At 47.0% G+C, this 23,240-nt stretch overlaps 3 protein-coding genes across 6 annotated transcripts in view; all 3 read right to left on the bottom strand.

Annotated features, from left to right (window-relative positions):
• DYM (dymeclin) overlaps nt 1–1,502 on the bottom strand; it is a 237,098-nt gene extending 235,596 nt beyond the window's left edge. Inside the window, exon 1 of one of the 3 annotated variants that reach the window (XM_081319258.1) lies at nt 1,383–1,502. The gene's annotated coding sequence lies outside the window, so the exon portion shown is untranslated. Of the gene's footprint in view, nt 1–1,167; nt 1,357–1,382 lie in introns of those variants that run through there. The other 2 variants (XM_081319257.1, XM_081319260.1) reach the window with 2 other exon arrangements.
• Nucleotides 1,503–3,019: 1,517 nt separating this feature from the next.
• LOC308663129 (UPF0729 protein C18orf32 homolog) lies at nt 3,020–12,150 on the bottom strand. Its single transcript, XM_081319333.1, has 3 exons — nt 12,037–12,150; nt 7,250–7,491; nt 3,020–4,161 (listed from the first exon to the last, which is right to left on the bottom strand). The coding sequence occupies exons 2-3, from the start codon at nt 7,460–7,462 to the stop codon at nt 4,087–4,089; spliced, it is 288 nt and encodes a 95-aa protein (XP_081175459.1). The 5' UTR covers nt 7,463–7,491; nt 12,037–12,150; the 3' UTR covers nt 3,020–4,086.
• A 1,974-nt stretch (nt 12,151–14,124) lies between these two features.
• RPL17 (ribosomal protein L17) lies at nt 14,125–22,896 on the bottom strand. Of its 2 annotated transcripts, none has more exons than XM_081319329.1 (7): nt 22,822–22,896; nt 21,165–21,217; nt 21,041–21,081; nt 18,509–18,643; nt 17,750–17,848; nt 15,346–15,537; nt 14,125–14,215 (listed from the first exon to the last, which is right to left on the bottom strand). In XM_081319329.1, exons 2-7 carry the CDS (start codon nt 21,202–21,204, stop codon nt 14,168–14,170), a joined length of 555 nt encoding a protein of 184 aa, XP_081175455.1. In that variant the 5' UTR covers nt 21,205–21,217; nt 22,822–22,896; the 3' UTR covers nt 14,125–14,167. The 2 variants fall into 2 exon arrangements, with proteins under 2 accessions (XP_081175455.1, XP_081175456.1); XM_081319330.1 differs by lacking the exon at nt 22,822–22,896 and adding an exon at nt 22,305–22,553.
• Between the last annotated feature and the right edge of the window lie 344 nt (nt 22,897–23,240).

The raw sequence follows: 23,240 nt of genomic DNA, 5'->3' as shown, positions 1-23,240 counted from the left end.
AACTGTATCTATGGAGGTTCGCAACCAGGCCATGCTTGTCCCAATGGTGCTTTTCCAAAAGGCGACTGGACTTTTGTTTTGTTTTTTCTTCGAGAACTGAAGAAGCCTCTTGGATAAGAAGCAAAAACGTTTTTTAAAGGGAAAAAAACTCCAAGAAAAGCCCAGTTGCCTTTTGGAAAAGCACCACAGGGTCAATGACAACTATGTGTGGCTCCAGGAGAACCCAGAATCCACAGTGAGGATCAACCTAGGCTGCCATTTCACTCCAGATCAACTCAAGCTACCTGATCAACAAACCCAGTTAAATGGTGGTTTCACCATGGATGGTTTCTTCAATTTCTATAGCTGCACATCTCAGACAAGTGATTCTGAACAGTGAACTTACATTCACATAAAAAAAAAACATTACAACCAGTCCATACCTATATACATTATTGCTAAGCACATTGATTTGTGCTTAGATTGTAAGCCGCCCTGAGTCTTCGGAGAAGGGCGGGATATAAATGGGATTTTATATATATATATATATATATATATATATATATATATATATATATATATATATACATACACACATACATATGTGTTTGTGTGTGTGTGTGTGTATATATATATATATATATATATATATATATATATATATATATATATATATATATATATACATACATATACATATACATACATACATATACATATACATATACATATACATACATACATACATACATACATACATACATATATATATATATATATATATATATATATATATATATATATATATATATACACATACACACACACATATACATATACATATACATATACATATACATATACATATACATATACATACCTACACAGACACACATATATGAATTGATATTTGATCTCTCAGCCAAGACAAATTAAGACCATAAATATCAATACGCCTAAGGAACAGGGCCCGGGCTTCTCGAATAAAGGGCTGCCCGGCTTGACGCAGCACCCCAAGGAGAGTCAAACACACACTTTGAATCGTGCACGGTGTAACTACCACCCCCCCGGGGCTGCCCTGCACTGCAGGGGGAGTTTGTCTCGCCCCCTGGGCACCGCCGGGTGGAACACGCAACGCGTCCACACGTGCTAAAAACCAAGCTTTCCTTCACCGCGGTTTAAGCTCACGTAGCACACGCAGCACTGGACGCGTGTCGGCCAAGCGTTGTCTGGAGCCGTACCGGGCTTTCTTCCCCCGCCGCAAGCGGGTCTGCTATCCCGGGTCTCGCTGACTTCTCCCCCGAGGGTCCGCCTTCCCCCGCCCCACCTTTTCACGGCTAGCGGGGCGAAAAGAGGAGCGCGCCGGCCCCCGTGAGCGACCCCTTCCGGCGGTACCGACTCACCGGCTCCGGTTTCCCGGGGGAAGGAAAAGGCGGTGCACCTTGCGCCCCACTCTCCGCGGCCCCCCCGGATCTCTTCTGGGACCCGCCGCGCGTGCCCAACGCCGACGCCCGGACCACGCCCCCTCTGCGCGCGACCGTTCCTAGCCACGCCCTCCGCCGGCGATCTCCATCTTTTCACGTCGTCACCACTTTTCCCTTCTGGGCGGGGAGGGAGTCCGCGGAGATCACGTGCCCGAAGGCCCCGCCCAGGCGTGCGGAAGCCAACCTGCGTATCGGGAAATGAAGTCCTCGTGAGCCCCGAGTGCGCAGGCGGGAGTTGGAGCGATTCGCCTCCCTTCCCGTCTCCGAGGCTCCCTCGCAGAGCTGAAGCTGGCAGTTTCAACCCTTCTGCGCCCCCTGGTGGTTTGCCGCGGAGGCACCGCGGGCGGCCTGGTTTTCCCATTTTGAAACAGGTCCCAGGTGAAGCCCATTTCACAGAGGGGCAAGCTGAGGCGACCCCGAGACAAGTGATTTGCCTGCAAACGAACACCACACGGCACATAGCCACCCTGTGGGGTCCCCAAAGGTGCTTTCCAAAAGGCAACCGGACTTTCTTCGGGGGAGGGGGTGTTCCTTGAAAGTGTTTCGCTTCTCACCCAAGAAGCTTCTTCAGTTCTTGGACGAGAAGCAAAATGTTTTCAGGGAAAAAACCCAAGAAAAGTCCGGCTGCCTTTTGAAAAAGCACCTTTGGGACAACCATCAACTGAGTGACAGAGAAACCCCACAAAGACACTCTTGTGGGAACAGACCGAAGCTGCTTTCCAAGAGTCAAATGACCTAGATATATTAGAATAGAATAAGAATAGAAATAGAAATAGATCTGGAAGGTACCTTGGAGGTCTTCTAGTCCAGCCCCCTGCTCAAGCCTGTTGCCCTGTGCCCAAAATTTTTATCATGTCACTGTGGGGATAATGTGACAATGATTAAGTGCAAGGACTGGTTTTTCCCCCAGTGATTTATATTTTTGAATGGTCATTAAACGAATGGTTGTAAGTTGAGGACTGCATATGTGGTACAAATTTGAGCTCTGCCATATTTTAACTCACCTCCCAGCCGGCTTGCCCAGCTCCTTAAATGCCCATTATATCTGCAGCCAAGCCAGCTATTTTGCATTACTCAGTATAGGGCAGGGGTAGGCAACCTCGGCTCTTTTATGACTCATGGACTTCAACTCCCAGAATTCCTGAGTCAGCATAGCTGACTCAGGAATTCTGGGGGTTGAAGTCCATGAGTCATAAAAGAGCCGAGGTTGCCTACCCCTGGTATAGGGTCAGGACAAGGCTTCTCATTTTTGGCAACTTTTAAGACATATGGACTTCAACTCCCAGAATTCCCCAGCCAGCATGAGTTACAGCAGGGGTCTTCAAACTTGGCCCTTTTATGACTTGTGGACTTCAACTCCCAGAATTCCTCAGCCAGGCATAAAAGGGCCAAGTTTGAAGAGCCCTGGGTTAGAGATTTATGCCATTATTGGCACAACAGTACAAGATGACAACAAGCTCCCCTTAACTGGTGTGTTTATAAGCTAAACTGAATGTTTAATTTGGGTATGCAAAAAAAAGAGGGAGGGAGAGAATTGGGACTCAGCGCATAATACATGTATTGCTTTCACACTTTATTCAAATTCTAAATCAGTTAAATTTGCATTTTTCCTAGGCAAAGGGTTGCAGTCTCCTCCTTCACTAAAATAGATCTCTCAGAAAAATAATAAAACACTCTATCCCCACAGAACCTTTCCCAATCACCCACCTGTTCTCTGTAAAAATGCCTTAAATTGAAAAGGAGTCCTGGGCATATTTCTAAGGTGCAAGTTTTACTTCACATGGGAGATACAACTTCCCTGTTCCTTTATGAAAAACACACATGGATTTTAGAATGCACCAACTGAAAATCTACATTGCAGATAAAATAGCATAGTTACAACAATAACCAGTAAGGTTTATTTGCTATGGTGGTCTTGGGAATTATTCTAATTAGGGAGGTAGACATGATCAACCAAAATACAGGAATTTGCATAAAAAGTTGTGTTTATCAGCTTTAGCTTTTTCCCCCCACCCTTAGAAGCTCAAAAACATCAAAAAAGGACATTTTCCCTTTGTGGCACTGAACTGGTATTGTTTCCTCCATATAGTATCTGCTTTTTAAAAGTTTTTCTATAACATTGTGAGGAATCGGCAATAGGCAGCTCTGCAGATGCTAATTTAGAAACAGCAAATTAGTAGCTATCAGAATTTTCACCATTAGTACTCAAATATTTACAATGCTGCTTTTTTTTAGCTACTGTGGGTATGATCTTTTGCTTAAAAAAAACAGACAAACCTAGGAGCCATCTTCAATGAAGGATTTCAGGAATTTTTTTGAAACAAGTAGCAAAATTGACAGTTATAGCTTTAATAAAATGTGGACACTAAAATTGTTAACGCTCTCCAATTGCACTGCACATTAGGGTCCCAGCCACCCCAAAATTTAACAACAGCAAGACAATATATTAAAACTATTTTCAAGGACACAGCTAGAATTATTCCAAGCCTCCCCGGGTGACGGGTGTCTATACATATTCCAAATTTCCATTCAGATAAATGTGCAATCAGTAAAATATCCACGTGGAGACAACACTGCGAGTTCATTTCTAAATAACAGCCTTGACCCCACAAAGGAAGCGTAACTAATCCGTCTTTTTCTCGGAATCTGCCTTGGGCCCAGTTCCAGGAAGTCCATTTGCAATGCCATTGCTCTTGGTCTGAAAGGCAGGGAGGGGGGGGGGAAGAGTTGTTTTTTTAAAATGCACATTCATTCCGTGAGTTTTGAAACAGAAAAAACAAGACTGGGGACTAGATGATCCTAATATGTTTTTCTTGATCCTAGAAAGACCAAGTTCCTTTTAGATCAGCGGTCCCCAACCTTTTTGGCCCCAGGGACCGGTTTCATGGAAGGCAATTTTTCCACGGACGGTGGGGGGGGAGGAGGAGCGTGCAACCTAGTTCCTGTGCATGTGTAGTTTCACTCGCCCACCACTCACTTCCAGCTGTGCGACCACGGACCGGTACTGGTTCACAGCCCGGGGGGGGGGCAGGTTGGGGACCCCCATTTTAGATCATGCGCAAGACAGCCTTATGGACAGGTGAGTTGGATACATCATTGATTAGAGTCATAACTTTTTTTTAATTGCATGATGCTTATTTACAGGTCCTCTCTTAATGACTGGTTGCTTAACGACTGTTCCAAGCTATGAGAGACCCCTCCAAAAGGTACTTATGGACCAGTTCCAATAGTGGAAAACCCACAACCCACAACCACAGGCTCCTGGCAACTGCCTAACCTTTGAGGTCAGTTGTGGTGTTCCACGGTTCCACGGTGCGATTTATAATGTCTTTTGCCAGCAAAAGACACCAGTGGGAATGCCCTGACTTGCTTAAGGACCAAAGTTTGCTGAACAACTGCTGCGTTCACTTTACGGCCACAGCATTCTCTTTAACAACCAACACCAAAAGAGCTTATAAAATCCGATCAGCCACGTGGGTGCCTAGACAGATCACCATCAGGACTTAAGAAGAAATTCCAGCTCCATTAAGGTCATAAGTCAAGGACTGCCCGCAATGCGCTTAAGCCCCTTCGCCTGCAGCCTCGTAGGCCCATCACTGGAAGTCTGCTGAAAGCAGGGCAGGTGGGCACCCTGGCTGGCAAAGACTGTATTGGGAGGTGAAGAAGTGGGGGAGGGTTCGGGGACCAGTGACGCCCCCTGAGCATAACCATAATCATAATAGTAAAGTTGGAAGGGACCTTGGAGATCATCTAGTCCAACCTCCTGCTCAGGCAGGAAACCCTATACCATTTCAGACAAATGGCTGTCCAGTCTCCTCTTGAAAACTTCCATGCACCGCTTCTGGAGGCAGGTTGTTTCACTGGTTAATTGTTCTGACTGTCAGGAAATTTCTTCTTAGTTCTAGGTTCCATTGCTTCTTGTCCTGCCTTCAGAATAGCTTGACTCCCTCTTCTTTGGGGCAGCCCCTGAGATACTGGAAGGCTGCTATCATGTCAACCCTCGTCCTTCTCTTCATTAAACTAAAAGATAAAGGTAAAGGTTCCCCCGCACATGCGTGCTAGTTGTTTCCAACTCTAGGGGCCGGTGCTCATCTCCGTTTCAAAGCCGAAGAGCCAGCGCTTGTCCGAGGACGTCTCCGTGGTCATGTGGCCGGCATGACTAGACGCCAAAGGCGCACGGAACGCTGTTACCTTCCCACCGTAGTGGTCCCTATTTTTCTACTCGCATTTTGACGTGCTTTCGAACTGCTAGGTTGGCAGAAGCTGGGACGAGTAACAGGCGCTCACTCTGCTACGCGGCACTCGGGATTCGACCCGCCAAACTGCCGACCTTTTGATCGACAAGCTCAGCATCCTAACCCACTGAGCCACCGCGTCCCTTCATTAAACTAGACATACCCAATTCCAGTAGCCGTTCCAGCAGAGTGGGATAATTTTCCACCTTATTTGGTGGGTGAAGCTGGCTAAAAAAAATCTCAATTTGCCCCTTCAAACTCTAAAACCGAACCTATTTAGAACATTGGGGGGGGAATGTGGCTTATCAGTGACAATAAAGAAAATGTAACAGTAGCTCAGTCCATGGACTATTTAACAGTGGACTATTAACTATTAATATTATTTAATAATTAATTGTTAATGATACTAATGACGGTGGTTAATTATTAATAGTGTTATTTTGGAGACGGCACGCAGCCAGACATTCTGGCACCCGGAGGCCCCATGTTGCTAGTCCTCACCCTAAAGGGCAACGATACTCACTTTCGCACGAGCATTTTAAACAGGACCCTCGTGCAGCAGATTCAAGCTTGCACAGGGCTTCACCCGCTGCAAAGCCAAGATTTTCCCAATTCTTTGCAGCGTTTTTGTTGCCTTGACTTACAGGCAATCTCCTTTCCGTTATGGATATTCATTGGTAAAGAGGCACAGGGGACGAGAACAGCAGAGGAAAGACTACAGGTAGTGAACGAGGCCACTGCCAAGCCTTCGAGCTTAAAATTCGTCCCAGAGCAAAATTCAAAATGAACGGCTTCCTTTCCTTAGGTATGTTCCAGGATACGCCAAGGAGAGCCCGGCTGGTGCGGGGAATGAAAAACAGAGAAACTGCTCTGTTAGAGTTACAGCATGAAGCAGGCAAGGCCTGTTGGCAATTAGGTTTCTGTTTGCAATTAGCAAAGCGGTATGAATCGCCCGTCCATTTTGCGATCCTTTTGTTTTCCTTGTATCGGACGATGTATTTGTAGATAGTCCTCCATTTACAACCAATTGCTTAGTGACCGTTCAAAATTACGACACTGCTGAAAAAAGTGACTCGTGATCGGTTTTCGCACTCACAGCCGTTGCAGCATCCCCCACGGTCACGTGATCGAAATTCGGGCGCTTGGCAACTGGCGTGTACCTATGACAGCTGCCCTGTCCTGGGGTCATTTGCAGTCTTCCCAGCCAGCTTCCAATAAGCCAAGTCAGTGGGGGGAGACCGATTCGCTTAACGACTGCAGGATTCACTTAACAACTGTGGCAAAAAAAGGTTGTAAAATAAGGTGCAACTCACATAACAATCGCCTCGCTTAGCAGTGGAAATTTTGGGCTGAGCTGTGGTCGTAAGTGGAGGACTGTCTGCATTAGTTTCATATATTTGGTATGGTCAAATGACTAAATCATTTTAGTCGTTTGACCGTATCAGATGTAACTTTTCTATTTTATTCTTACCCATTTCTAACGGGGTTCCTCAAAACACACACGCACGCACGCACGCACACACGGACGCGTTCTGCCTGGGCAATACTCACTTCATAAAGTTCCGGTTGATCGCTGAGGGGATCCAGCCTCAGGGAATCCTTCTCAGAGCTGGCCCTTCGCTCCGGCTTGGCCGCCCCCTGCACGGCCTTCTTGGGCCAAAGGCGTCTGACCAGAGGAGAGAGGAAGGGGTAGAGATACGGCTCGAGGAACCTCTTGTAGACCCAGAGCAGGACCGGAATGACGATGCAAGGAATGCACACCATGGTTCTTCGGAGTCTGCTCTGAACAGGTGCTGCAGGAGGAAATACAACAAGGGGTCACCAGGATGTAAAAAAGACGTTGGGACTCTAGAAAGAGTGCAGAGAAGAGCAACAAAGAGGATCAGGGGGCTGGAGGCTAAAACATACAAGGAACGGCTGCTGGAATTGGGGATGTCCAGTTTAATGAAGAGAAGGACAAGGGGGGGACAGGATAACAGTCTTCCAGTATCTCAGGGGCTGCCCCAAAGAAGAGGGAGTCAAGCTATTCTCCAAAGCACCTGAAGGCAAGACAAGAAGCAACGGATGGAAACTAATCCAGGAGAGAAGCAACCTAGAACTAAGGAGAAACTTCCTGACAGTCGGAACAATTAACCAGTGGAACCACCTACCTCCAGAAGCTGTGAATGCTCCAACACTGGAAGTTTTTAAGAAGAGACTGGACAGCCATTTGTCTGAAATGGGATAGGTTCTCCTGCCTGAGCAGGGGGTTGGACTAGATGACCTCCAAGGACCTTTCCAAATTATTATTGTTGTTGTTGTTGTTATATCATCATCATCATCATCATCATTATATTGAAACCATTATAGGTTCATCCTCACCAATTTTGGGGGACAAACACACTTTCCAAGTCAGTACGTAGAGCAGCCTTCTCCATTTTGAAGCATTGTACGCAGGCGGGACTTCAATTCCCATAACCCCCCTGGGCGGCAGCCATGTTGGCTGGGGGATTCCGGAAGTTGGTCCTACCCCTTTGGGCTGCCCCAGAACTGAGGAAAATAATCCGGCAGGCATTCACACCACCCGATCAGCTTAAGCTGCTGTGACCCAGTAAACCTTTTAAATACAGGTAGTCCATGGCTTAACAAACACAACTGGGACCGGAATTTCAGCTGCTAAGCAAAACCGTTGTTAAGTGAGTTGTGCACGATTTTACGACTTTTTTTATCAGGGTTGTTAAGCAAATCTCTGCAGTTGTTCACTGAAATGTGCAGTCGTTAAGCAGAGCTGCTTTTGCCCACTGACTTTGCTCATCAGAAGCCAGTGGGAAGGCTGCAAACAGACACCACAGGACCCCGGGCAGTGCGACTGCCACAAACACAGGCTGTTTGCCAAACACCCAAATTGTGATCGTAGGACTGCAGAGATGCTGCAATGGTTTTGTAAATGCAAGGACCAGTTGCAAACTGCTTCTTTCAGTCCCTGTAATTTTGAGCAGTCGTTAAATAAATGGCTGTAAATCGAGATTACCTGCATCATAACATTCTCTTATTCTGACAATTACTTTTTGTCCTAGATATTACTGAACAACAACAACAACAAAAAGTAGCAAAAGATAATGGGGTTATGTTAGCCTTCATTAAAGTGAGCAGTCTAGTGAATATGGATAATCCCACAAATGTATTCTTATAATTTGCTACTAAGCTAAATCTAAATCACACGCGTTATATATTTTCATTGCAAAGATATAATTAGAAATACAGAGCTTTCTGTAATATATATTTAATCTAAGAGCTCCACTCACTTGAATTCAGCTTACTTCAGTTGTATAAGAAATAGAGGATTGGATAGTATTTTTTTAATTAACAAAGTCAACTTTTATTTGCAAATGAATAAACTGTAGCATCTAAATCAGGGCTCTTCAAACTTGGCCCTTTTATGACTTGTGCAGTTCAACTCCCAGAATTCGTGCCTGGCTGAGGAATTCTGGGAGTTGAAGTTCACAAGTCATAAAAAGGCCAAGTTTGAAGAGCCCTGCTCTAAATCTTAATAGAATTATTGGGAATACTGTTTGAGGCATTTAGGCAGAGGGATCCATGAGAAAGTGATCAGGTGATTTTTTTTGCTTGCTTTTTATGTAAAAAGGTGCAGGGCTTCAATTATGTGGTTATGGCTACCTTGTTGACTTTTCACATACCTACAAACACACCCTGGGCCATTGGCTGCCTACTGACATGGTATAAAATGATTAAATCTGGACTAGAGATTTCAGAGTGATATTCTGACAGCCAATGACTTATTTTTGATTGTTGTTGTTAGTTGCGAAGTCGTGTCCGACCCATAGCGACCCTATGGACAATGTTCCTCCAGGCCTTATTCTACGAAGTTGTTCGCCTGCCAGTCAAAACTTTATAAAGGGGTGGCAGTGGCCTGACTCTTTAAAAAGTCTCTGTCACTTCTCTCCAAGGAAAACAATTGCTATTTTTATTATAAATGGTAATGAACAGTTTTTTCTTCCATTTTGGGGTTCTAGAACTAGTTCAAATGTTTTGCTTTTCATATGTTTCAATGCAATTATACTGTTTTCCTTCTTAAAAGCTAGGACACAGTTACAGAGTTGCAGCACTCCAGTTTCACTTGCATTTTGATGAAAACAACGCTGGCCCTTTGCTGCACTGAGAGAATGCATTCAGTTAATTACAGCTTGCCTGTATTCAGGTTTCCTAGGTGGTTTACCTTCAGCTGAGTTGTGTACCAGCTACTAAAAACGGATTGCAATTTTAATTAGTAAACTATACCAAACCTGAAGTAAACAGTTAGAAGCATCAATTACTCCATGGATTTTAAAATATTACTATGTCAGGCTAAATAAGAGGGAAATGTATAATAAATGCATCACTGTAAAGAAAAGAAAATGGGTCGGGAAACTTTGTCATTAAAAAATTGCAAACAATCAATTGCAAAACAGTCTTCAAAAAAAATTCAAAATCTGACAATGATTGCATATCATCAATCCATCAGTACAAATCAAATACACAATGTTTCTACTGATGTATTATAACTCCTGTGTTAAGTATCAACCCAACACTTATTTATGTTGTATTTTATTACTATGTTGTCAGCATGGCCAAGTAACTAAAATGTGGGACTGGAACCTGGGAGACCCAGATTCAAGTCCACCCGCACATCATTTGCCATGCTAGGGAGCCACTCTCTCTCAGCTCAGCCTGCCTCAGAGGCGGTTCCCGTTCTGTGGAAGCATTGGAGGAGGGAATTGTGAAATAAATCAAGCACATACTAGCATCACATTGAATGACAATCCTCTACCTTTGCAGGTTTTTTATAAAAGCTAACCAGGATCTGGCTTGCTTAATCCTGGGATGGGAGACCACCCGGAAACCCCTGGGCTGTAGGCTGAACTAGGAAACAGCCAATACTGCTTGGAGGAAGATAATAGAAAATTACTCCCATACCACAGTCAATAAAGCCAATGTTTTCACCGGGCTTAACGTTTAATGCCGTTAGCCTCCCCCCCCCAATGGCCAGGGGGAAAAAGCCATCAGTGCTCATTCAACTTGGGAACTTTAAGAGGAGGGGATGAACGTTTGGCTCTTCTCCAAACAAAATGAGTGGGTGGGTGACAACGTTGCCACAGCAGCCTTTTTCCTCTCTTAGTCGTATAATCAGTAATTATTACTAACATGGTTCTTTAATCTGAACGGTTAATGGTCACAAATTAATATTTTATTAAATGAAAAGCCATAGATAAAGAGACAGATAAAGAGAGATAAATAGATGGAGAGATAAATAGATGGAGAGAGATAAAGAGAGATAGAGATAGATTGAGATAAACAGATAAATAGAGAGAGGGGGGAGATAGAGATAAATAAATAGATGAATAGAGAGCTAAAGAGAGAGATGGAGAGATAGATAAAGAGATAGATAAATAGAGAGAGGGGGAAGACAGATAAATAGAGAGAGATATAAAGAGAGATAAATAGATGAATAAAAGGTGAAGGTAAAGGTTCCCCCGCACATGCGTGCTAGTCGTTTCCGACTCTAGGGGCCGGTGCTCATCTCCGTTTCAAAGCTGAAGAGCCAGCGCTTGTCTGAGGACGTCTCCGTGGTCATGTGGCCGGCATGACTAGACGCCAAAGGCGCACGGAACGCTGTTACCTTCCCACCGGAGTGGTCCCTATTTTTCTACTTGCATTTTTACGTGCTTTCGAACTGCTAGGTTGGCAGAAGCTGGGACGAGTAACAGGCGCTCACTCTGCTACGCGGCACTCGGGATTCGACCCGCCAAACTGCCGTTCAAGCTCAGCGTCCTAACCCACTGAGCCACCGTGTCCCTTACAAAAATAGATGAATAGCGAGAGATAAATAGAGAGAGGGGGAGATAGAAAGATAGAGATAGAGATAAATAGATGAATAGAGAGAGGAGATAAATAGATAGATGGAGAGAGAGATGTCAAGAGATGGATAGATAGACTGACAGAGAAAGAGAGAGAAATAGAAGGGGAGGGGGGGAGCTAGAGAGAGAGAGAGAAACAGATAAATAGACAGATACAGGTACTTGAGGAGGGGGGGGGGAAATGCCAGCAGGGCTGAGCTTCCTTATTTGGGGGGGGTCATTCGGGGGCGGGAGGCGACCTCTGACTTAAAGGGAAACCCGCCCCTCCCCCACACTTTTAAAGTGACAGTTTGAAAATAAAAATATTCGAAGGGGGGGCCCTTTCCCTTTCCCTGCCCGGGGGGGCAGCGGAAGGAGCCAGGAGGTGCCGGGAAGGGGGGGGGCGCCTGAACCCCCCCGGGGGAGGGGGAGGGGGGCGGGGGGGGGTCCCGGCGTCTCACTCACCTGCGCGGAGGTTTCCCGGCGGGAGGAGGGAAGCGGCTCCACTTCCGGGTGAGGCGGAAAACAGACGTCACTCGGCGACCGCCAATGGGAGAGAGGGGGCGGGGCGCGACGGGGCTCCGGGGCGGGGCGGGCGCCGGGCTGCGCGTGTGAACGCGGGGGTGGAGAGAACGCGTGTTTCCGCGCCTCCCGCCGCTCTTCCTGAACAGCCGGGAACTGCTGGAGGGCGCGTCTCCCTTCGCGGCGATCGAGGGAAGAGCCGCTTTTCTGGCCTCGTCGCCTGGGCCAGGACCTCCCCACCCGCCCCCTCCCCCCGGAAAAAAACACACACACAACCACAACCCGAAGTAAAAGCCGGAAGGAAGGAAGGAAGGAAGGAAGGAAAGGGCGGCTTCCCTGCTGCCGGCGGGATCCCCGTGGGCCAAACTCCCCTGGCAGCCACCGCAGAGCCCAAAGGTTCCGTCGTTAAGTGAGACGCGGGCCGGCTGAGCTCCGGCCCCCTTGGGCCGCTGGCTGAGGAACCGGGGTGCCTCCGACGGGCCAATCGCTTCGAAGACCCCTCGCATCCGGTCTCCTGCTTGCCTCGGGGGGGGGTTGGGCTAGAAGACCTCGGAGGTCCCCTCCAACTCTGGCACCCCGTTCCCCGGGTCCTGGACCAGGTGGAGGGCGCTCAGGGAGAGATCCCAGGTGGCCTATCCACACGACGCTGGAGTTCAGCCGCGGCCTCCCCGGTTAGAAACCTGTAGGGATTTGGGGGGGGGGGCTTCAGATTTCCTGCTGGAGGTTAGGCAGCGCCTGGAAATTTAAATAGCGTGTAAAAAAAAACACAACCTGGTTAATAATTGCACTCTTTGTCTTTAAGGCGTTTGAGGACATTTCAGGCGCAGGAATTAAAGAGATGAAGTCTGACCTGCTTTTTGCTTTATGAGCATACAGAACTTTTTCTCTTTTCCTATCGCCCGCAGGCTGCTCGTCCCAGTGGCCCTGGGGGTGGATCGTGGCCGAACACATTCACAAGGCTACGCTAGACCTCTTTTCCCTCCCCAGCTCGCCAACCTCACCCAGTACATGCAGAAAGCCAGAGGAGATGGCAGAGAAAACTCCTCAGCCTATGACCGCAATTAAGGCCAATGTTTCCGTTACTAAGCCAGACATTTGATAAGTGAATTTTGGCCCATTTTGCTTTTCTTTGCCACAGTTGAGTCACTGCGGTTGCTAAGTTAGCAACCTGGTTGTTAAAAGAATCTGGCTTCCCCGTGGACTTTTGCTCGTCAGAAAGTCGCCAAAGGGGATCACCTGACCCCGGGACACTGCGACCGTCATGAGTCAGTTGCCAAGCGGCTGAGTTTGGATCCCCCGACCAGGCTGCTGCTGCGATGGTTGCAAGTGTGAAAAACAGACATGTCACTTTTTCCAGTGCCGCTGTAATTTTGAACAGTCACTAAATGAAATGTTTTAAGTTGAGGGCTAACCTGTACTATATTTTATTCAAAATGCCCTGAATCTGAGATTGAAGAAGGAACTGGAGTTGAAAGGCGTATTTGTCATTGGTTCACACGCTTAAATGTCAGAGCAAAGCTCCAATTAACATCCTTGTAATCCCATTTCATTTAGAACAGTGTTCTTGCAAATTTAAGACATACGTATGGACTTCCACTCTCAGAACCCCCTAGGCAGCCTTTGAAAAAAACTGATTTATACCAAGTTCCACATGGGAGACACATTTAATAGTTCAGGGATCTGGGATGCCAAAGGCAGCTGGCCATTAAAAGACAGCAAAGAGCATTTTTGTCTGTATCTGAATGATTGCATTCCAGATTCAATAGCTCCGGAAAGCAAGCTATCCATCAATGGCCACACACATGCCAGTTGATCAGCCTCTGGAATTACAGCTAGTGTGTAATTAGTGAGTACAGCTAGCCATCATTGTTTTATAAATGTGCAGGCATATTTTAAAAATCATGTTTTTCTGTGTATTTAAAATAAGCTCAATTTAAAGTGTGTTTGAAATCTGTGAAGTATAATCTTGCCGAAAAACACATTACACAGAAAGTTAAGACCATTGCATAAATTTATAATGAAGAGCAGATGTGTGTTAAAACAAACTAGTTTTATTTGTAAGTTACATCAATGTTTATTCCCGAGCCATTAGTTTCTGCTTCTTCAATTTCTTTTGGGATATCTGAAAAAAAGAAAATGAAACAAATCAGTACCAATTTGCAACAATCATATACATTTGCAGAATATTACAATAAGCCACTAATGAGCCACACAATGCACTTACACATCATATTATGCCAGAATTATTCACATTGCTAGTTTACAATGAAGCAAGCATGCCAGGCAACCAATCCCAGTTGGCTTTTTATGGAAATCATAGAACATTCACGAATCAGGATAGTTAATGTATTTATATGCAAAGGAGGATCCCTGGCTATTGATTCTTGTTACAAGCTGAATTCCTAACATAAGGCGTATACCCCGAGCATACTGGAGAATTTAAAAAATGGACATTAAGGTTCTCTTTTGATGTTAATGTATGAAATTAAGAGATTTTTAAATTTCTATTAGACTTCATACACTCACCATCTTTGTGAACTTTTAGGTCAATGTTTCCAAATCTTATCCATTTTAAAGTGCGGACTTCGACTCCCAAAATAACCCAGTCAGCACTTGGGACTGGGGCATTCTGGGAGTTGAAGTTCACATGTCTTACTGCCCTGAGTCCTTCGGGAGAAGGGCGGTATAGAAATTCAATTATTATTATTATTATTATTATTATTATTATTATTATTATTATTATTATTATTATTATTATTATTATTATTATTGCCATAGTTGGGAAAAACCGCTGGAGGCTGTTGGGACCACCAATCGAATCGCATTGCACTTTATACACGGGAACCTTTAGTTGACTATGAAAAATACTAAGAGTCTGAATTCGAGTCCTGTCTGGGTGACTTTGGGCCAGTCAATCTCTCAGCTTGGCCCACCTCACAGGTTGTGGTGAAGTTAGGAGCAAGGAGGAACATGAGGCATGGCTGCCACCTTGAATTACTTATAAAAATGAAAGGTAAAATAAATATCTGCAGTTGCAAAGACATGAATAAAAATATTTTAAGAGCTTCACCTGAGTCAACATATCTAAAACAATGTATTTAAACAGGCTTTAACTATTGAGTATAGCAGGGTGAATTTTTGATTCCACACATGCTAAGAAAAGTTTATTCCTTTCAAAGATTTGTACAGCTGTCTGTCTTATAAAGAAACTCTGGATGGCTGTCAATCGAACCGGGGGGGGGGGGGGCTTACCTTCTTCTTCTGAGCAACTTCTTCTTCTGGCTTAGGGACAATCTGCTCCTTTTCTGTGAGGATCATCTCGATGTGGCAGGGAGAACTCATGTACGGATTGATGCGCCCGTGAGCTCGGTAAGTGCGCCTGCGCATTTTGGGGGCCTTGTTAACCTGGATGTGCTCAATTACCAGCGAATCAACATCCAGCCCCTGGAAAGGGGGGGGGGAGAAAAACATTTTGGAAAGCTCTCTTTAAAACGATTTGCCACAGTCACCACGGTTGTTTAAAAAACCGTGCCTCTTCTCGAAGCCCAGGCACAACTGCCCTTTCGATGACGCCTCTTAATTCCAGCGGGTGGCAGCGGAGAATCCGCACTGATTCCAATTACTTCAAAGGTCCCCATGCCCACGACGGCCATTAAAACCTGGAGGCAATTCTCCTTCATCTACTCGGCAAGCCCTCGGCCCTTAAGGTCAGCTGTGCCCCCTGGAGACCTTCCCTCCCTCCCTTATAAACAAAATAGTTCTCTTTGCTTCCCACTCAATATACTCGCCATCCTGGCCTGGGATCGTTTCACTCGCTCCACAAAGCAAAATTCCAAGTGGTCTCTGACTTACAACCACAGCCGGAGCCAGAATTTCTGTGGCCAAACAAGGCGGTGGTGGCGAGCTGAGTCGTGCTCAGTTTTTGCAAGCTCTTTTGCCAGTCAAGCAGATCCCTGCGGCAGCTCTTGAGTGGCCCTTTAGGCAACTCTGGCTTCTCCCACCGACTTTGCTTCTTGGAAGCTGGCTGGGAAACCGCCTGACTCGTGTGTGCGCGTGTGTGTGCGTGTGTGCGCAGCAATTGCAAATGCAGGCCCACTGCCTGGCTTCTGCTCCCCTCACCCTGGAGGAAGGTGATGGCGGCGGTGGGTGAGCACAAGGACAAGTTGCTTTTTTCAGTGCCGTTGTAAATTTGGTTGCTAAATGAACGGTTGTAAGTTGAGGACTACCTGTCCCCGTCTGTTGTGATTCAGGGTCAGCCTGTGGGTTCGGCAGTTGGGTCGGATGAGCTTGCTGAGGGGGTTGGACAGCTTGATGAGAGTCCTCAGCCAGGCCCCTCCCATCTGGTGAATAGGCAGACCCAGCTGTGTGAGCCTGACAGCGTGGATGAAGATGACCCACAGCTGGCCCTGTTCAAGGACGCCCGACGCAGGAGGCAGTCAATCAGGAGTAAACAGAGGAAGGCAATGGGGCACCTCGGAAGGAGGCAGAGAGAGGCCACGCCCTGAACTGTATTTAAGGGGGAATCCGTGGGAGGGGTGGTTTGCTGAAGGCAACCACTTGAAAAGCTCCTGTTTCTTGGTTGTGTCTTGTTCTATTTGTTTTTGTAGCAATAAATTTGGCAGGTGTAATTCCAGCCTCTTGCCTTCTTGTAAAAGGGGTTGTCCCTGCCTTTTCTGCAGGGCCGGTAGCAGGCTGGTACAGAACACCGTCCTAGCTTTAAGCACTGCGGTTATAAAGAATCTCAACTATTTTCAACCAAGACCTGAAAAACAATAACCCCCTTCTTAGTTTCTCTTTGCTCTCCAGAGTTGATTAATAACATCACCCCACAAGAAACAAGGGATGGAAACTGTTCAAGGAGAGAAGCAACCTGGAGCTAAGGAGAAACTTTCTGGCAGGGAGGACAATTAACCAGGGGAACAGCTGGCCACCAGAAATCATGGGCGCTCCGTCACTGGGGGGTGGGGGGTTTTTTAAGAAGAGACTGGACTGAGATGGTCTGAGATGGTCTAGGTCCTGCTGTTCAAGCAGGGGGCTGGACTAGAAGACCTCCAAGGCCACTTCCTGCTCTATTCTAATTCTAATGCAAAACAAAGGGGAATCTCCATTAGGATGGAGAATACTTGCTAGAAACTCGGTTCACACAGAGTACTAAATGCACTGGTTTAACTAGATTGCAAACCCCACCTGTCCCAATAATAATAATAAGTTGGAAGAGACCTTGGAGGTCATCTAGTCCAACCCCCTGCTCAGGCAGGAAACCCTAAACCATTTTGGACAAATGGCTGTCCAGTCTCTTCTTAAAAACTTCCAGTGTTGGAGCATTCACCACCTCTGGAGGCAGGTTGTTCCACTGGTTAATTGTTCTAACTGTCAGGAAATTCCTCCTTAGTTCCAGGTTGCTTCTCTCCTTGATGAGTTTCCCTCTGTTGCTTCTTCTCCTGCCTTCAGGCGCTTTGGAGAAGAGCTTGACTGCCTCTTCTTTGGGGCAGTCCCTGAGATACTGGAAGGGGGCTGTCATGTCACCCCCGGTCCTTCTCTTCGTTAAACTGGACATCCCCAATTTAGCCTCCAGTCCCCCAATCCTCTTTGTGGCTCAATATAGTTAGCGTTACCCGAAAGCCGGCCTCAACCCCCAGGCAGCATCCAACGTTACCTTCAGCTCAGCGTTGCTCTCAGCGTTTTTGAGCATGTGCAGGAGGAACTCGGCACTCTTTTTCGGCCAACGGCCCTGGGTCCAACCCCACTGCTTGGCCTGCAAGAGGACAAATTTGCTGTCAATTTTCTTTCCAGTAAGGAGGTTCTCGAGCTTTCCGCTTTTACGGGTTGCTCAGAAGTAATCTTATTTTCACGGTTAATCCAAAGGTGTCCTAAGAAAGTCATCACAGCAACCCTAAAAATGCCTAAGGGAACCCAGACAAGGCTTTAAGTTCACTGCATCCAAACAACACGAGAATCTACTTAAATTTTGCCAAGGTTTTATATAAAGTCCAAATAATGCGTCCGCCCTTATCTTTCCAGCTCAGGAACCAGCTCTAAACAACGAAAGTCCACAAAAACAAAGGACAAGGCAGCTCAGAGGTAGTTTTACCACACGCACTGAGGTTTCCCAACCATAGCAGGGGCTTCAACTTCCAGAACCCCCCAGCCAGAATAACTAAAGTTCTCGAGTCTTAAAACTCGCCAAGGTTGGGACCCCCTGCACGAAACCCCCTCTATTCCCCACAACAAGCACCTCTGTGGACACACTAAAGCTTCCATTTCTAAGCAAGGTACCAATAATTGTCGTTTGGCCATATCCTCCTCAGTAGTACTTGAAGTAATTGCTCTTTTTAAGAATTTCTCCCGAAATTGCTATTATTCACAGACCTGCGCACACACACACACACACGTCCAAGGTTTCCCAGAGCCGTACCTGCGCGCATCTGCCGACACCACCGTTGTAACGCCGGAAGGGAACGCACTGCTTCTTCAGAGTCACATCCTTTAAGTATTTGGTGGCCTTCCGAATGTGCATCCCCTTGATGGCCTGGGCCGTCTCACGCGTGTTCTAGAGAAAAGGGAACAGGTGAAGAAGGCACACTTCAAGGGGCTGGCGATCGCTTCTGAAGCCCTGCACGCCTCGGGGCCAGGCTCCTGGAAGGACCCCCTCCTCCCTTGCTACATCTGCCCAGCCCACCAGGGTGGGAAGGCGGCAGGGCGTTTTGCGCGTCCCGTCGATTAGGAATGTGCACCTGGCAGACCACGGAAAAGGGCCTCCTCTATGGAATATCCTTCTCGTTGAGGTACACCTGGCCCCCACCCTTCCCAAGGCTCTCCCAAAGACAGGGTTTTTGCTGGCAGGCCTGGTGACCCCAAATGGAGCTCTCCAAGTGGTCGATCGGTTTCTTGCTGCCATCACGAGGGTGAGGATTTTACGCGGTGGGTTTTATGGCGTGCGAGCCAGCGGTCCTCTACCTTTCCAGCTTGGTGGACCATCAGGGGAGGGGGATGAACCTGTGCGCACAGCAGGTGTGTGCGCAAGCACAGGCGACTCCGTTTGCGCAAGCGGCAGGCAGCCCAGCCTGCCCGCCAGGCAAAGGGAGCGTTGTGCGCGAGTGTGCCTGTGCAACTGGAGCCGCGGGAGCGCTCGTCTGCCACTTGGGCGGCCCAAGGGCGGGGGACCCCTTGTGTAAGCTGCCCGGAGTGCCCTACCTGTGAGTTGGGCGGCCATCTTTATTTAGCAAAACGAAAAAGGGGGCAGACAAGACCCCTGATTGGGTCAGACGGCAGGGCCAGAACCACCGAACCGAAGCCAAGGAAGAAGGTTCAAGGACAGCTCTCAGCCAGTGGAACAGGCTGCCTCATGAAACAGTGAGCTCGCCTTTGCTTTAGCTCTTCAAAAAGCAGCTGGGGAATTAATTATCTGTCAGAGATATCCTAATGGATCCTGCGCTACAGAGAGGGATGGACTACATGCCCACTGCGGTCCATTTCAATTTTATTTAAATCTCTTATGATGCACGGCTGTTTTTCAAAAAAACACGTGGATTACAACAAAGCCACCAGATATTGTTGTAGAATAAGTGCAAAATTGTTTTGCTAAGCAACTGCTCAGACGCTCCAGCCTGCTTTTATAACAAATCCAAAGGTATCCTAAGCTGATCTTCACTGCAGTTGCGACGTATGTTTCCCCCCCCCCCGCTCCTCAAATAAACAACCGTTCTCCATATTAGTCGATTCCAAGAACTTCAAACAGGCAACCCAAGAATCATTATTAACTGGTTGCCCAACCATAGGAAAATCAATAAAGGAGGTGTAACATTAAGATAGTTTTATTTTATTAGAATTTTACCTCTTTTATTACTTTACAAATAACTCAAAAGGCAGCAAACACACATTCTTTTCCCCTGTAACCACCACCCCGTGGAGATGGGCTGAACTGAAAAGGAAGACTGATCCAAAGCCACCCAGTCGGCTTGTGGGCCTAAGGTGGGAACTAGAACTCACAATCTCCTGGTTTCTGGGCCGGCGCCTTAACACTACCCCAATTGTTTTGCCTCCAAATCAACAGTGGTGGAAGATATGAGGAAAGCCGAAGTAGCAAAAGCCCGGAAGAGCCACTGCTGTGGTAGCCTTGCCCCCTGCCCACGATGGAGAATCATCTCCTGGGGCCACCCCACCCAGCGGGTCTCTGGGGAAGAAGAACCAGGCCTGCTAGTCAGGGAAGAGCCTCCGGGGACGGGGAGCCCGACGGCGCCTGGCAAAGGAGGGTGGAATTAGAAGCTGACTATTAAGAGCCGTGATGGCGCAGTAGCTTAAGAGCACAGTCCTGCAGGATCATTCTGCCGACTGCCGGCAGTTCGATTCTCACAGACTCAAGGTTGACTCAGCCTTCCGTGGTCAGTAAAACGAGGACCCAGACTGTTGGATATGCTGACCCTGTAAACCGCTTAGCGCTGGCTGAAAAGCACTACGGAGCGGTACGTTAAGTCTCAAGAGCTACTGCTACTCCCGAGACCGAACACAATCTAATGCAACCAAGTCCCATCGAAATGCAGGCAGTGCTCAGCTTACAACCATCAGGTCCAATGTTTCTGCTGCTAAGCAAGACAGTTATTGGCCCGTTTTGCAACCCTTCTTGCAACAGTTGATAAATGAATCGCCGCAGTATTAAATCAGTAACCTGGCTTTTAGCGAATCTAGCTTCCCCACTGAGTATGCGTGCTAGAAGGTTGCAAAGACGATCACATCATCCTGGGAATTATAAGCCAGTTGCTAAGCATTCAAATTTTGAACATGGGGATGCTGCAACGGTCGTGAAGTGTGAAGAATGGTCATAAGTCAATTTTTCCAGTGCCACTGTAACTTTGAGCAGTCACTAAACAAATAGTTGTAAGTTGAGGACTACCTGCAAAGACACCTACCCACCCCTCACGCTGTCAGAGGCAAGGCCCAACTTGCATACCTTGAAATGGACCCGAAGGTTGGATCCCCTGGACTTGCAGGCTACAAGAAAACAAGCAAAAATTAACACTTTTTTGTCCCGTGACCAAAATCTCCGAAGTAAACTCTCGAGAAAGTTAACTTACATTTTGTGGGATTCTCTGGGTCGAGTGAGTAGCGGACCATTTTCAAAGCTCACCTAGGCAAAATTGGGAGAAAAAAAATGTGCTTCAGACTTGAAATAGTAAATGAGCTATTCCTTCTTAGGCCGCTGGAAAAAAAGCTGCTCAGAATTCATAGTATTTTCATTATTTACATCCAAAGGTGTCCTAAGATAGTCATCCTCGCAGCCTCGGGTTTTACCCCAAAGAACACCCTATCCTGCACAGCCCCCTGACAATTCACACACAATGTAAAATTGTAAGATTGATAAAAGAATTGTAAAACTGTAAAATTCCAGTCTCGTTTATACCTCAATTTGGTTATCCTGGAATCAGAATTTTTAATGCAATGGATTGAAATGTTACACTTTAGTGCTAAACGGTTATTATTTTTCAGATCTTATTTGAAATGCCAAGCCAATAGAAAATATAATTAAAATTATAACACAGCTTAATTGGCACATTCTGCTAGGAAAAACCTGCAAAACCGAGCTTGGATTCTGATGATTTGATGGATCCATCCATATAATTTTCTTGAAACAGGTTTTTTGCCAGTTTTCTTTCAAGTTTTTTCTTTGGTTCTTAACAAAAAAAATTCCAACAGTTTTACTATTTGTTTGGAGCCTCCCATCGGAGTATTAAGTCCATCCCTACTTCCCCTTTTGAGATCAGCCAAGGTAAAACTACTTGGAGCCAATGTTAAGCTAAGCTATGATTGTGTGGTTTACTGATGGGGGAACCCGGCATTGTCTTAGCTGCTTAACAGCTAAACTATTACACTATAGTTTCACCCTCTGCAGCCTGTTATGCAAAGACCACGTCTGTATCGGATCAACTCAGATTTAACATACTGTGATTTACATTACAGCCCAAAATGTTTACCTTCCACCACAAATCAGTCCTCTCTCTACGTAGGAAACCAGTTCAATATTGGGAGAGATCTGTACTACAAAACGTACCAATTCCAAGGAAAGAGTAAATTTATTTGTTTTTCCCCCTTGAAATTTCTTCTTCCCCATTAAGGCCATGGCACCTACAACCCCTCAGGCTCACAAACCAGCACGTGAGAAACACCCAATCCTCAATTTCCTAGAATCAACGAAAGCAACGACTGCACTTGTGCACCTTTAGCCCTTTTTCTGCTGGAGAAGGATGGCAACATCACGGCGTTTCCCCCCTTCCTAAATTGCGACTTTCAGCAGCTCCAGATAGCCCAGTCCGGAGCGAGCACTACGGGAGAGCCGCAGCGCGTGGAGAAGCCCGGCGCCCTCGCTTCGCCCCAGGGAGGTCCGCGCCGGCGGCTTCGGGGGCGATGCGAGCGGGAACTACGCCTGCACCCCTTCCTCTCTGCGGCTGCTGCAAAATGATCCCTCCGTGGGAGAAAAAAAATGATCCGCAGAAATTCCCCCCCCCCTTCACAAACGGAATGGTTCCTTCCACCGCCTTACATCCGGGGCTCTTTTTCCTAATATTTCTCCCCCGCTCCCCGTTCCCCCTTCCCCCGAGGTGGAAATACCGCCGCGGGCGTCCATCTCCAGCCCTTCCCTCTCCGTGCGGGCCCGCTTCGGCGGGGCTCGTGAGCGGATGGCGCCCCACGACCCCGGATGAAACCGAAGGCCCGGCGCAGCGCCATCGTGCTCACCTGAAGACGGCCGCTACCGCCGGGGAAAAGGAAGGGCGGAGCCTTCTGGGGGGCGGCGTGTGCGTCACTTCCGAGTCTCCCGAGGTGACGTCATTACCCCGCCGGAGCGGACTTCTAAGGGATCGTGGAGCAATTCCCTCGCCGAGAACCAGGCGAAGGAGACGCGCCGGGGCCGCGCACCTTCTTAGGGATAGGCGCCTTAGTGGCGGAGGCCGCAACGCTGACATTTAATTGATCGTAGTTTGCTGTTCTCTGATTAGCTCGCTTGCGCTACACTTTCTAAAGGAAAACTTAAGTTGCAATGAATTTAGAAAAACTGTTGGGGGAAAAATCACAGCGTTGCTGTAGTCAGCAGTGCTTCTCAACCTGGGTAACTTTAACAGCTCCCAGAATTCCCCAGATAACCCTAACCCAGAAAA

The sequence above is a fragment of the Vipera berus genome, assembly GCF_964194415.1.
Source record: "Vipera berus genome assembly, chromosome: 2".
Classification (NCBI taxonomy): Eukaryota; Metazoa; Chordata; class Lepidosauria; order Squamata; family Viperidae; genus Vipera; species Vipera berus.
Note: the sequence above shows the minus strand (reverse complement) of the source record. Positions and strands in the feature narration are given on the sequence as shown.